At 47.4% G+C, this 16185-nt stretch overlaps 1 protein-coding gene across 1 annotated transcript in view; it reads left to right on the forward strand.

The window, feature by feature from the left end:
- LOC120987310 (urokinase plasminogen activator surface receptor-like) overlaps window positions 1–16185 on the forward strand; it is a 49021-nt gene that overhangs the window by 11386 nt on the left and 21450 nt on the right. The window contains exon 4 of the mRNA XM_040415881.1: window positions 11791–11928. Within this exon, the coding sequence (XP_040271815.1) occupies window positions 11791–11928 (138 nt within the window). The remainder of the gene's footprint in view (window positions 1–11790; window positions 11929–16185) is intronic.

Here is a 16185-nt window from a genome sequence, read left to right on the forward strand (position 1 = left end):
ACAATTTGCGGATGCATGAGGCCTAAGGAACATGTGGGCCCGGCCTCCAGAAAATGTGTTAGCAGCCCCCTGCTCTGGTAAACAGGGTGGTCCATGCATAGGAACCTCTCTACATGCTCATTACATAGTACACAGTGATGGACGAACATTGGCTGGGACGGTTCGCGAACGCAAATGCGCTTTCACGATCAAATGTTTGCAAACCGGGCGTTCGCAGTGGGCCCTATTCACTTTAATGGCAGGCGAACCGGAAAAACCTTCAGGTCATATTTGCAGCCACCAAATACTTACTAGAAGTGCACAAATCATCCCACCACATGGACAGTGACATAGCAGAGGGGGATCAATGGCAAAAATTCCCACAAAAAATATGTATTTTAATCAGGGGCCATTTTTATGCGTCTTAAAGGGAAGCTCTCAAAAATGTGCCCTGTTGAAGCCTAGAAAATTTTTATTTTAGGCCACGGGAGTACAGGCCCCAAAAATTCGGCATTCACCTGACAGAAAGGAACTTGTGATGATGTGGCTGGAGGTACATTAGGCGGTCACTGGATAAAATTTTAGGCATTCACCGTACAGAAAAGGCTGTATATAGATAAGACAAGGACCATTCTTTGTTCTGGGTGGTGGCGGATATGTGTGGGCTGGCATGAGGAAATTCAATTACACGTGGTTGTCACAGATGTTGAATACTCCGAGATCCATGCCTCATTCATTTTTAGAAATGTGAGGTAGTCCACACTGTTGTGATCTAGGCGAGTGCGCTTATCGGTCACGATCCCCCCCTGCTGTACTGAACGTCCTTTCGGACAGGACACTCGATGAGGGGCAAGCCAAGAGTTCCATGGCAAATTGTGCCAGCTCTGGCCACAGGTCAAGCCTGCACACCCAGTAGTCCAGGGGTTCCTCGCTTCTCAGAGCGTCCACATTGGCAGTTAACCCGATGTAGTCGGACACCTGTCGGTCTAGGCGTTCCCTGAGGCTGGATCCGGAGGGCGGCTGTCGATGGGTTGGCTGCAAGAATGATCTCATATCCGAAGTGACCAACACATCTTCAAACCGCCCTCTTCTTGCAGGCGCGGTAGGATTGGTACCAGAACCTGTTTCGCTGTGATTGGAAATTCCTCTGCCAGCGCCCGCAACAGTAGAATGCAGCATCTCTCGCAGCAAGGCCTGGGAATGCTGCATTCTGACAGCCCTCTGTGATGCTGGTAACATGTCCGCCATTTTGTGTTTGTATCGGGGGTCTAAGTACATTGCCACCCAGTATTGGTCCTTGCCTGTCACGACCGCTATCCCAGCAGCAGTCGTGTCGCACCAGACGGAGGGGAAGGGGGACCCTTATCTACGGATGGGAAATAGAATGGCCACCCCTGACTAACCCCAAGCTGGCACCTGTCTGCCCTGATACCCTAGACGGGGTGTGAACCCGTGCGGCGAGCAGGATGCCTAAACCCTCAGTCACCCTAACAAGACTAGACTGGGGAAAGGCCGATGGGAGCACTAGTCACCATCACTCACGTCTAGGAGAACAAAAGGGGAAGACAGCAACAAACAAACAATCAACAGCAGAGATAGACTTATCCAGTCACGAGCAGAGAAGGCGATCCCAAACACGACAGTCCACACCAGACAAGAGCTCCACAGCAATACCGTCAAACGATCTCCTTCAAAGGTCAGAATAGCACTGAAAGTAAGGACTATATCTGGCAATGACTGCAAGTGAAAGTGAAACTAATATAGTAGCTGGGAGTGGCAGACAGGACTCACCTGAGAAGGATGCCTACAAACTCCCAGTCAGGACAAAAAGGTTCACAAGGCAAAACCCGGATGACATACCCTGAACCACGGAGCAAACTTACAAGCTATCGCGAGTAGCCAGTCGCTGCGACCTTCTCCTCCCAGACCTGTCTGGATCAGTCACAGTCGTGACATTGCCCTTTATGCTTTTTATACGGGGGTCCCTCTTCAAACACTGGAGCATGAAGGCCCCCATTTGCACTAAATTGGAAGCGGTGGAGCGCCCTGGCTCCTGCTTATCGCCCAGGAGAATGTCGTCCTCGGTCTCCTCCCCCCAGCCACGGACAACCACATTAGGGATCCCTGAAAAGTTTAAAGTCTCCCTCAAAGTCAGCTCTTCTTGCTCCTCCTCCTCCGCCCCGGCACCATCCTCCTCTGACTCCTCTTCAGACTCCTGTTGACTTGTCTCAGATGGAGTAGCCCCCATGGGAATTCATCGAGCATTGCGACTTCCTCATCTTCCTGCTCCTCCAAGGCTTGATCAATGACACGACACAATGCACGCTCCAGAAAGAAGGCATAAGGTACGATGTCACTGATAGTGCCCTCGCTGCGACTGACCAGTTTGGTGATCTCATCAAATGGCCGCAGAAGTCTGCATGCGTCGTGCATGAGCAGCCACTGGCGCGATGAAAAGAAACCAAGCTCCCCAGAACCTGTCCTGCCGCAGAGTTCGTAAAGGTAGTCGTTAACGGCACATTTCTGCTGGAGCAGCCTATCAAGCATATACAAGGTGGAGTTCCAGTGCGTCAGGCTGTCACAAATCAGACGTCTGACGGGTAGGTCGTGTCGCCGCTGAACGTCAGCAAGGCGAGCCATGGCCGTGTAAGATCTTCTAAAATGGCCAGAGATTTTCCAGGCCTGCCGCAAGACGTCCTGGACCCCGGGGTATTTGGAAACGAATCGCTGCACGACTAAGTTCAGGACGTGTGCCATGCACGGCACATGTGTCATTTTGCCCTGTTTCAGTGCGCTCACCAGATTGGCACACCACTTTACCAACTGTCAAATTGAGCGGGGTTAGCCACTGATCGACCTAGGACCACAAAGCTGAAAGCAGCGCAGGATCGGTGTGGCTCTTGGCTTCCAGGCACAACAACCGCAGGACAGCATGGCCACGTCTCACCTGGCACGTCGAATAGGTTCTGAGGAGCTTGGGGGGTGCAGCAGAAGAGGTGGTAGCAGTGGAAAAGGAGGAGTCAGCCGAGGAGGAGAAGAGGCAGGCCTGCATGCAATCCGTGGCGGTAACACCAAATCCACACGGGTGCCACGGGTTACATGCTTGACGTCTGTCATAAGGTTCACCCAGTGGGCATTAAAAGTTATGTACTTCTCTGCCCGTGTTTGCTAGACCACATGTCTGTGGTCAGATGTATCTTGGCACCGACACGATGTGCCAGAGATACATTCACTTGCCGCTGAACGTGGCCTTATAGCTCTGGGATGCCCTTCTGGGAGAAATATTTCCTACCTGGGACCTTCCATTGCGGTGTGTCAATGGCCACAAATTTTCTAAAGGCCTCCGTGTCTACCAGTTTATATGGCAGTAGTTGGCGGGCTAGCAGTTCCAACAAGCCAGCGGTCAGCCGTTGGGCAAGAGGGTTATCCGGCGTCATCAACTTTTTACGCTCGAACATTTGGGCTACGGAAGCCTGCCTTCCGCCAGATGAACGCGACGACGGCACGGTGGAAGGTGGAGTGGAGGACAAATGAGAGGAGAGAGGAGAAGAGGCAGGACGTGGAGGGCCGGGTGTGTGGCTTTGTGGGTTCTGACAGTGTTGCTCCCACTGGGCTCGGTGATGGGAGGCCAGGTGCCTTCTTAAGGCGGTCGTTCCTAGGTGAGTGTTGGGCTTACCGTGACTTATGCGTTGACAGCACAGGCTGCAGATGGCAACACTATTATCAGCAGCTGACATGTTAAAAAACATCCCACACTGCGGAGCCATGTGCCGGCGTCCTGGGAGCGCCAGATGTGACCGTGCATGGTGGATCACACCCCTCAGTGTATCATACATATCGATAGCACATCTACACCAGTCCTGAAAAGGACTTTTGTGGCCCTATTAGCCAGCGTTTGGTGTCCCTAACAGCCTGTCCCTGCTCCACACAGCAACCTCTCCAGATCGGGTTCTGTTATAGGGTGGGGGTATGTCCATGTGCTGAAACATCTCAATTGGCTGTCCTGTACCACCTGATGGATGTGTCATGGGTAAAAGTTCGGCACAATGCAAAAGAATATGGCGCCAGCGGACATCGCCGTATGCTCGCATGTTCGGCGAATCGCGAACACGCAAAGTTCACAACGAAACGACAGCCAGGCAAACCACAAGGCCATCTCTAATAGTACATATGAAAAGGGGTTGTCCTTGACAGACAACACCTCTAACACTTTCACTGCATTCATATATGTGGACCACCTCTGGCTGTTGGACTACTGCCCGGATTCTCATCTGATATTAGAGGAAATCATCATACACTGTAATCTTTCATAAAACCGTCTCATGGTGTGAAGGTTTGGTGGACCGAGACCTGCCTGCTCATGCGTCTCCGCGCTCCCTCTGGCCTCACCACAGACCTTCAGCTCATTTCACCCGATCATAAGTGAATTTCAAGCATCAAGAAATAAAAGAGCAGCAAATAAGAAAACAAAAGATGACCGGAGTGACTCATTACATCAGAGACAACGGATGAGGAGATCCCAGAAGTGCTCATCATCATCATCATCTAGACAGATCCAAAATTCCCTGCTGATTCATTTATTAATAAATATTTATAACGATCGGAGCTCAATTATTCTTTTACAGAGCTTCAAATCCCATAGATAATAGGATTTTGTCTGCCTGCAGTCACCACTAGGGGGCACTCACTGCATACTGTGCTATTATAGAATTTTATAGAATTGTATGTATTATCAGCATGCAGTAATCTCCTGAGCTCCCTCTAGTGGTGGCTGTATATATCTGTATGTAGTAATCTCCTGAGCTCCCTCTAGTGGTGGCTGTATATATCTGTATGTAGTAATCTCCTGAGCTCTCTAGTGGTGCTGTATATATCTGTATGTAGTAATCTCCTGAGCTCCCTCTAGTGGTGGCTGTATATATCTGTATGTAGTAATCTCCTGAGCTCCCTCTAGTGGTGGCTGTATATATCTGTATGTAGTATTCTCCTGAGCTCCCTCTAGTGGTGGCTGTATATACACTGCGTGCAGAATTATTAGGCAAATTAGTATTTTGACCACATCATCCTCTTTATGCATGTTGTCTTACTCCAAGCTGTATAGGCTCGAAAGCCTACTACCAATTAAGCATATTAGGTGATGTGCATCTCTGTAATGAGAAGGGGTGTGGTCTAATGACATCAACACCCTATATTAGGTGTGCATAATTATTAGGCAACTTCCTTTCCTTTGGCAAAATGGGTCAAAAGAAGGACTTGACAGGCTCAGAAAAGTCAAAAATAGTGAGATATCTTGCAGAGGGATGCAGCACTCTTAAAATTGCAAAGCTTCTGAAGCGTGATCATCGAACGATCAAGCGTTTCATTCAAAATAGTCAACAGGGTCGCAAGAAGCTTGTGGAAAAACCAAGGCGCAAAATAACTGCCCATGAACTGAGAAAAGTCAAGCGTGCAGCTGCCAAGATGCCACTTGCCACCAGTTTGGCCATATTTCAGAGCTGCAACATCACTGGAGTGCCCAAAAGCACAAGGTGTGCAATACTCAGAGACATGGCCAAGGTAAGAAAGGCTGAAAGACGACCACCACTGAACAAGACACACAAGCTGAAACGTCAAGACTGGGCCAAGAAATATCTCAAGACTGATTTTTCTAAGGTTTTATGGACTGATGAAATGAGAGTGAGTCTTGATGGGCCAGATGGATGGGCCCGTGGCTGGATTGGTAAAGGGCAGAGAGCTCCAGTCCGACTCAGACGCCAGCAAGGTGGAGGTGGAGTACTGGTTTGGGCTGGTATCATCAAAGATGAGCTTGTGGGGCCTTTTCGGGTTGAGGATGGAGTCAAGCTCAACTCCCAGTCCTACTGCCAGTTTCTGGAAGACACCTTCTTCAAGCAGTGGTACAGGAAGAAGTCTGCATCCTTCAAGAAAAACATGATTTTCATGCAGGACAATGCTCCATCACACGCGTCCAAGTACTCCACAGCGTGGCTGGCAAGAAAGGGTATAAAAGAAGAAAATCTAATGACATGGCCTCCTTGTTCACCTGATCTGAACCCCATTGAGAACCTGTGGTCCATCATCAAATGTGAGATTTACAAGGAGGGAAAACAGTACACCTCTCTGAACAGTGTCTGGGAGGCTGTGGTTGCTGCTGCACGCAATGTTGATGGTGAACAGATCAAAACACTGACAGAATCCATGGATGGCAGGCTGTTGAGTGTCCTTGCAAAGAAAGGTGGCTATATTGGTCACTGATTTGTTTTTGTTTTGTTTTTGAATGTCAGAAATGTATATTTGTGAATGTTGAGATGTTATATTGGTTTCACTGGTAAAAATAAATAATTGAAATGGGTATATATTTGTTTTTTGTTAAGTTGCCTAATAATTATGCACAGTAATAGTCACCTGCACACACAGATATCCCCCTAAAATAGCTAAAACTAAAAACAAACTAAAAACTACTTCCAAAAATATTCAGCTTTGATATTAATGAGTTTTTTTAAGTTCATTGAGAACATGGTTGTTGTTCAATAATAAAATTAATCCTCAAAAATACAACTTGCCTAATAATTCTGCACTCCCTGTAGCTGTATGTAGTAATCTCCTGAGCTCCCTTTAGTAGTGGCTGTATATATCTGTATATAGTAATCTCCTGAGCTTCCTCTAGTGTTGACTGTATATATCTGTATGTAGAAATCTCCTGAGCTCCCTCTAGTGGTGGCTGTATATATCTGCATGTAGTAATCTCCTGAGCTCCCTCTAGTGGTGGCTGTATATATCTGTATGCAGTAATCTCCTGAGCTCCCTCTAGTGGTGGCTGTATATATCTGTATGTAGTAATCTCCTGAGCTCCCTCTAGTGGTCGCTGTATATATCTGTATGTAGTAACCTCCTGAGCTCCCTCTAGTGGTGGCTGTATATATCTGTATGTAGTAATCTCCTGAGCTCCCTCTAGTGGTGGCTGTATATATCTGTATGTAGTAATCTCCTGAGCTCCCTCTAGTGGTGGCTGTATATATCTGTATGTAGTAATCCCCTGCGCTCCCTCTAGTGGTGGCTGTATATATCTGTATGCAGTAATCTCCTGAGCTCCCTCTAGTGGTGACTGTATATATCTGTATGTAGTAATCTCCTGAGCTCCCTCTAGTGGTGGCTGTATATATCTGTATGTAGTAATCTCCTGAGCTCCCTCTAGTGGTGGCTGTGTATATCTGTATGTAGTAATCTCCTGAGCTCCCTCTGGTGGTGGCTGTATATATCTGTATGTAGTAATCTCCTGAGCTCCCTCTAGTGGTGGCTGTATATATCTGTATGCAGTAATCTCCTGAGCTCCCTCTAGTGGTGACTGTATATATCTGTATGTAGTAATCTCCTGAGCTCCCTCTAGTGGTGGCTGTATATATCTGTATGTAGTAATCTCCTGAGCTCCCTCTAGTGGTGGCTGTATATATCTGTATGTAGTAATCTCCTGAGCTCCTTCTAGTGGTGGCTTTATATATCTGTATGTAGTAATCTCCTGAGCTCCCTCTAGTGGTGGCTGTATATATCTGTATGTAGTAATATCCTGAGCTCCCCCTAGTGGTGGCTGTATATATCTGTATGCAGTAATATCCTGAGCTCCCCCTAGTGGTGGCTGTATATATCTGTATGTAGTAATCTCCTGAGCCCCCCCTAGTGGTGACTGTATATATATATATGTATGTAGTAATCCCCTGAGCTCCCTTTAGTGGTGGCTGTATATATCTGTATGTAGTAATCCCCTGAGCTCCCTTTAGTGGTGGATGTATATATCTGTATGTAGTAATCTCCAGAGCTCCCTCTAGTGGTGGCTGTATATATCTGTATGTAGTAATCTCCTGAGCTCCATCTAGTGGTGGCTGTATATATCTGTATGTAGTAATCTCCTGAGCTCCCTCTAGTGGTGGCTGTATATATCTGTATGTAGTAATCTCCTGAGCTCCCTCTACTGGTGGCTGTATATATCTGTATGCAGTAATCTCCTGAGCTCCCTCTAGTGGTGGCTGTATATATCTGTATGCAGTAATCTCCTGAGCTCCCTCTAGTGGTGGCTGTATATATCTGTATGTAGTAATCTCCTGAGCTCCCTCTAGTGGTGGCTGTATATATCTGTATGTAGTAATCTCCTGAGCTCCCTCTAGTGGTGGCTGTATATATCTGTATGTAGTAATCTCCTGAGCTCTCTCTAGTGGTGACTGTATATATCTGTATGTAGTAATCTCCAGAGCTCCCTCTAGTGGTGGCTGTATATATCTGTATACAGTAATCTCCTGAGCTCCCTCTAGTGGTGGCTGTATATATCTGTATGCAGTAAGCTCCTGAGCTCCCTCTAGTGGTGGCTGTATATATCTGTATGTAGTAATCTCCAGAGCTCCCTCTAGTGGTGGCTGTATATATCTGTATACAGTAATCTCCTGAGCTCCCTCTAGTGGTGGCTGTATATATCTGTATGTAGTAATCTCCAGAGCTCCCTCTAGTGGTGGCTGTATATATCTGTATACAGTAATCTCCTGAGCTCCCTCTAGTGGTGGCTGTATATATCTGTATGCAGTAAGCTCCTGAGCTCCCTCTAGTGGTGGCTGTATATATCTGTATGTAGTAATCTCCTGAGCTCCCTCTAGTGGTGGCTGTATATATCTGTATGTAGTTATCTCCTGAGCTCCTTCTAGTGGTGGCTGTATATATCTGTATGCAGTAAGCTCCTGAGCGTTCTCTAGTGGTGGCTGAAGGCAGACAAAATGCATCTTTTAACTATGTTTATGCAGAGATTTGGAGCTGCGTATTAGAGGCATGTATTAGGCGTTGCGCTTGATGTACAGTTACAGCTATGGGTTGGTTTTTGCTCTGATGCATTGTCAGCTGTGAGACATTATACAGACAGGGCTGTTTCCTTCTGAATCATGTCCAATCCACTGAATTTAACACAGGTAATTCCAATCAAGGTGTAGAGGCATCTCTAAGATGATCCTAAGTTAATGGGAGGCCCCAGAGCTAAATGTCAAGTTTCATAGCAGAGGGTATGAATACTTATGTTCAGGCCACATTTTAACATTTTTTTACTGGAAAATATTTCTAACATTCTGTTCCCACTTTCTCATTATGGGGTATTGTGTGCAGAATCATGGGGAAAATATATCGTTCTGGACCGTCTGGGGCAAAGTGGAAAAGGTGCGGCATGAACGCCCCCTACAATGAGAGGTGACCACAACTTTTCTGGGGCCCCTCGGGGGTGGGGATTCTGCTAGTCTGCATTAAGTTCCCGACCACACTACAGTTTATTAAAACCGGATGAAAACAGCATCTCGTTTTTAATCGGAGGAGAGAAGATTATCTATGTAGATGTATGCAGCCCCGAGCGGTGACACCGGTGATTTCACAGTATGGCTGACACGGCTGTTGTCTAGACCGCTTCTGTCACGGTAATAAATTCTCGGTGGCCCCCAGGTGGAAATATCTTTATATTATTGTCGGTCAGGGGACACATTTCAGACGCTGCTGACGTACGGCTATAAATCTTTACTGAGTCGCACAGTTCACAAGACGCCACAGAAAACACAGCGGCGCCTGCATGGAGCGCCATGAGCCCTCTTACACCGGCAGTCGGCTGACCACGGACAGACCGCGTCCGCCACAGCGAGGGCAGCTCTGGGACATGGCTGAATGCTCACATGCACGCACGCTTTGGATGAGTGTGCGTGTGTTCTGAATGGGGAGAGGGGCGGAATTTCTCCCCAAGGACAAAAGGATTGGGCATGTTGAAATCCATCAGCCCGATCCTCATCTCCATCAGCAGAGGAAAGTCCGGAGGCTCCCACACACATTAGATCAATATTCTCCAACCAGTGACTCTCCAGCTGTTGCAAAAGTACAACTCCCATCATGCATCCCATGACGGATATCCTGTAATAACCTCTCACTGAGGGCGTCAATCCCAAAATTCCTTTAGCCCCCCCCCCCCCCCCCCAAGACCAGCCGATCTTGGGCCAGAACAGTATTTCTTTTTGTTTTTAAGTCCTCGTTGCAGCCGTAGCAGAGCTTGTGTATTGTTGGGGACAGTATCTGTTGGGCTACTTTCACACTAGCGTTTCCATTTTCCGGTTTTGAGATCCGTCATAGGGGCTCAGTACCGAAAAAAAAAAAAAAACGCTTCCGTTTTGTCCTCATTCATTGTCAATGGGGTCAAAACGTAACTGAACAGAACGGAGCGCTCCAAAATACATTCCGTTCTCGTACCGGAGAGCAGCGTGCTGTAGTTTGCTTTCCGTCCTGAGATGCGGAGCAAGACCCACAATGCAAGTCAATGGGGACGGATCCATTTTTTCTGGCACAATCGGACACAATAGGAAACGGATCACTTCAATTAACTTTTAGCAGCATTTCTGCAAATGTTCTTCTACACCTTTTATTGTAAAATATACATTTTCTTTCTCTGCCAATGTATGATACATGGATGACCTCAGTATGATATGTTTGTATGTGTTTTCTATATGTATTATATATTATTACTGTTGCACCATAAAAGCATTTTTCATAGAAAATGTCTATATTTTTTCACCACCGTCCCATTCGGAGAATCCTGTCTGTTTTCCCGTTGACGGGCGAGGACCTGTCTTCAGCAGGTGGAGTTTCACCATCAGCGGTCGATGGTTTCTTAGGGGACGTCAATGGGGAAAATAACAGCAGCTCCGCCAGTTACATGATTTACTAAGGGGCATGAAGAACATTTTCAGGGAGTTTATAACTGGAAAAGGAAGGGGAAGGGGGTGTGGAGAGGCAGGAGTTGCACCATATAGGAATTATTTGCACTATAGGCAGTAATTGCACCATAGAGGTTGTAATTGCACCATAGAGGTTGTAATTGCACCATAGAGGCAGTGATTGCACCATAGAGGCAGTGATTGCACCATAGAGGCCGTAATTGCACCATAGAGGCTGTAATTGCACCATAGAGGTAGTGATTGCACCATAGAGGCCGTAATTGCACCATAGAGGCAGTGATTGCACCATAGAGGCCGTAATTGCACCATAAAGGCTGTGATTGCACCATAGAGGCTGTGATTGCACCATAGAGGCAGTGATTGCACCATAGAGGCAGTGATTGCACCATAGAGGCTGTAATTGCACCATAGAGGCAGTTATTGCACCATAGAGGCAGTAATTGCACCACAGAGGCAGTAATTGCACCAAAGAAGCAGTGATTGCACCAAAGAAGCAGTCATTGCACCATAGAGGCAGTGATTGCACCATAGAGGCTGTAATTGCACCATAGAGGCAGTGATTGCACCATAGAGGCTGTGATTGCACCATAGAGGCCGTGATTGCACCATAGAGGCCGTGATTGCACCATAGAGGCCGTGATTGCACCATAGAGGCTGTAATTGCACCATAGAGGCAGTGATTGCACCATAGAGGCAGTGATTGCACCATAGAGGCAGTGATTGAACTATGGCTGCAATCTCTTAGCAGTCTCAGCCTTAGGGCCCATGCACATGACCGTATATTTTTTCTGCCTCCGATCTGCGTTTCTTGCAGGTCGGATGTGGACCCATTCATACGTCCATACAATGGCCCCGCAAAAAAAATAGAACATGTCTTATTCTTGTCCTTTTTACGGACAAGGGTAGGACTGTTCTATAGAGAACCGGACATTCTGTTCCACAAAATGCGGAACACGCACGGCCTGTATCCGTGTTTTGCAGATGCGTGAGCATTTAGAAGAGTAGGCCGATACGGGCGGACCTGAGTCGCAGGATGAATGGAGGATTCTGAAAGTATCATCTGCTTTCTGATCTGCAGGCAGTAACACTGTGATGAAAGGCTGCTCCACCACCGAACTGTGCAACCAGACCTCAATCATCGACACTGGGGACCAATTCATCTACATGTCCTCCACCTGCTGCGAGAGTAACTTCTGCAACATCAACCGCTACTCCAGTAAGTACCCACATCATCTGTGGCTGTCAGGGCATGCTGTGGGTTGTAGTGGAAATCCCCCGCTTACATCGCCCATATGAACCGTACAGGAAAGCTTAGCAGTCTTCAGGGGCGAAGCTAGAGCTGACTGCCCCCCCCCAATGACATCATCACGCTGAGATCCGGTGCAGGCAGCGCTATCGACCGCCTGCGCTGTTCTACCAGTTGTATAGCCTGAGGTCACAGCACCAGGCACCGAGGATAAATATGCCCCCGCTAATGGCACATTTACCACCTGACTGGCTGTATTCTGCACAACTGCAATAATAAACTGTAATGGTCGCGGCACGGTCCTGGTGGTCGGGGGGGGGGGGGACTGTGCGCCCCAAGGCTCATTTACTCTATTGGGAAATACTGGAATCTATATACTGTATATACTGCGTATATTACACCTACCCCCAAATAATAATACTCTTAGTGACAATATACTATCAACATACAGAGACTAAATAATACTGCCATACTGGATAATAGCTCATACCATGACTGGATAAAAACACAGTAATGTTATAGCCATATACCATGACCGGATAACACCGACATACAGTGACTGGATAACGCCTCCATACAGTGACCGGATAACACCTCCATACAGTGACCGGATAACGCCTCCATACAGTGACCGGATAACACCTCCATACAGTGACCGGATAACATCTCCATACAGTGACCGGATAACTCCTCCATACAGTGACCGGATAACGCCTCCATACAGTGACCGGATAACACCTCCATACAGTGACCGGATAACACCTCCATACAGTGACCGGATAACATCTCCATACAGTGACCGGATAACTCCTCCATACAGTGACCGGATAACACCACCATACAGTGACCGGATAACTCCTCCATACAGTGACCGGATAACACCACCATACAGTGACCGGATAACACCTCCATACAGTGACCGGATAACACCACCATACAGTGACCGGATAACTCCTCCATACAGTGACCGGATAACACCTCCATACAGTGACCGGATAACTCCTCCATACAGTGACCGGGTAACTCCTCCATACAGTGACCGGATAACACCTCCATAATACAGTGACCGGATAACACCTCCATACAGTGACCGGGTAACACCGCCATACAGTTACTGGATAACACCGCCATGCAGTGACTGGATAAAAACTCCACAGTGACTGGATAACACCTCCATACAGTGACCGGATAACGCCTCCATACAGTGACCGGATAACTCCTCCATACAGTGACCGGATAACTCCTCCATACAGTGACCGGGTAACTCCTCCATACAGTGACCGGATAACACCTCCATAATACAGTGACCGGATAACACCTCCATAATACAGTGACTGGATAACACCTCCATACAGTGACCGGGTAACACCGCCATACAGTTACTGGATAACACCGCCATACAGTGACTGGATAAAAACTCCACAGTGACTGGATAACACCTCCATACAGTGACTGGATAACACCACCGTACAGTGACTGGATAACACCACCGTACAGTGACTGGATAACACCGCCATACAGTGACTGGATAACACCTCCATACAGTGACTGGATAACACCTCCATACAGTGACTGGATAACACCACCGTACAGTGACCAGATTACTCCTCCATACAGTGACTGGATAACACCACCGTACAGTGACTGGATAACACCGCCATACAGTGACTGGATAACACCACCATACAGTGACCGGATAACTCCTCCATAAAGTGACTGGATAACACTGCCATACAGTGACTGGATAACACCTCCATACAGTGACTGGATAACACCACCGTACAGTGACTGGATAACACCGCCATACAATGACTGGATAACACCACCACACAGTGACTGGATAACACCGCCATACAGTGACTGGATAACACCACCGTACAGTGACTGAATAACACCTCCATACAGTGACTGGATAACACCGCCATACAGTGACTGGATAACACCGCCGTACAGTGACTGGATAACACCTCCATACAGTGACTGGATAACACCGCCATACAATGACTGGATAACACCACCAGACAATGACTGGATAAAAACTCCACAGTAACTAGATAACACCTCCATACAGTGACTGGATAACACCACCATACAGTGACTGGATAACACCGCCATACAGTGACCAGATAACACTGCCATATAATGACTGGATAAAAACTCCACAGTAACTAGATAACACCTCCATACAGTGACTGGATAACACCACCATACAGTGACCGGATAACACCTCCATACAGTGACTGGATAACACCTCCATACAGTGACCGGATAACACCGCCATACAGTGACCGGATGACTCCTCCATACAGTGACCGGATAACACTACCATACAGTGACTGGATAACACCGCCATACAGTGACTGGATAACACCACCACACAGTGACTAGATAACACCGTCATACAATGACTGAATAAAAACTCCACAGTGACTGTATAACACCTCCATACAGTGACTGGATAACACCGCCATACAGTGACCGAATAACACCTCCATACAGTGACCGGATAACACCTCCATACAGTGACTGGATAACACCTCCATACAGTGACTGGATAACACCACCGTACAGTGACCGGATTACTCCTCCATACAGTGACTGGATAACACCACCGTACAGTGACTGGATAACACCGCCATACAGTGACTGGATAACACCACCGTACAGTGACCGGATAACTCCTCCATAAAGTGACTGGATAACACCACCTTACAGTGACCGGATAACACCACCTTACAGTGACCGGATAACTCCTCCATAAAGTGACTGAATAACACTGCCATACAGTGACTGGATAACACCGCCATACAGTGACTGGATAACACCACCGTACAGTGACTGGATAACACCTCCATACAGTGACCGGATAACGCCTCCATACAGTGACTGGATAACACCGCCATACAGTGACCGGATAACACCTCCATACAGTGACTGGATAACACCACCATACAGTGACCGGATAACTCCTCCATACAGTGACCGGATAACACCACCATACAGTGACCGGATAACACCTCCATACAGTGACCGGATGACTCCTCCATACAGTGACTGGATAACACCGCCATACAGTGACTGGATAACACCGCCATACAGTGACTGGATAACACCACCTTACAGTGACCGGATAACTCCTCCATAAAGTGACTGAATAACACTGCCATACAGTGACTGGATAACACCGCCATACAGTGACTGGATAACACCACCGTACAGTGACTGGATAACACCTCCATACAGTGACTGGATAACACCGCCATACAATGACTGGATAACACCACCACACAGTGACTGGATAACACCGCCATACAGTGACTGGATAACACCACCGTACAGTGACTGAATAACACCTCCATACAGTGACTGGATAACACCGCCATACAGTGACTGGATAACACCGCCGTACAGTGACTGGATAACACCTCCATACAGTGACTGGATAACACCGCCATACAATGACTGGATAACACCACCACACAGTGACTGGAAAACACCGCCATACAGTGACTAGATAACACCACCATACAATGACTGGATAAAAACTCCACAGTAACTAGATAACACCTCCATACAGTGACTGGATAACACCACCACACAGTGACTGGAAAACACCGCCATACAGTGACTAGATAACACCACCATACAATGACTGGATAAAAACTCCACAGTAACTAGATAACACCTCCATACAGTGACTGGATAACACCACCATACAGTGACCGGATAACACCTCCATACAGTGACTGGATAACACCTCCATACAGTGACCGGATAACACCGCCATACAGTGACCGGATGACTCCTCCATACAGTGACCGGATAACACTACCATACAGTGACTGGATAACACCGCCATACAGTGACTGGATAACACCACCACACAGTGACTAGATAACACCGCCATACAATGACTGAATAAAAACTCCACAGTGACTGTATAACACCTCCATACAGTGACTGGATAACACCGCCATACAGTGACCGAATAACACCGCCATACAGTGACCGGATAACGCCTCCATACAATGACTGGATAACACCGCCATACAGTGACCGGATAACACCTCCATACAGTGACTGGATAACACCACCATACAGTGACCGGATAACTCCTCCATACAGTGACCGGATAACGCCTCCATACAGTGACTGGATAACACCACCATACAGTGACCGGATAACACCTCCATACAGTGACCGGATGACTCCTCCATACAGTGACTG

Source organism: Bufo bufo, chromosome 1 (genome assembly GCF_905171765.1).
Source record: "Bufo bufo chromosome 1, aBufBuf1.1, whole genome shotgun sequence".
Classification (NCBI taxonomy): Eukaryota; Metazoa; Chordata; class Amphibia; order Anura; family Bufonidae; genus Bufo; species Bufo bufo.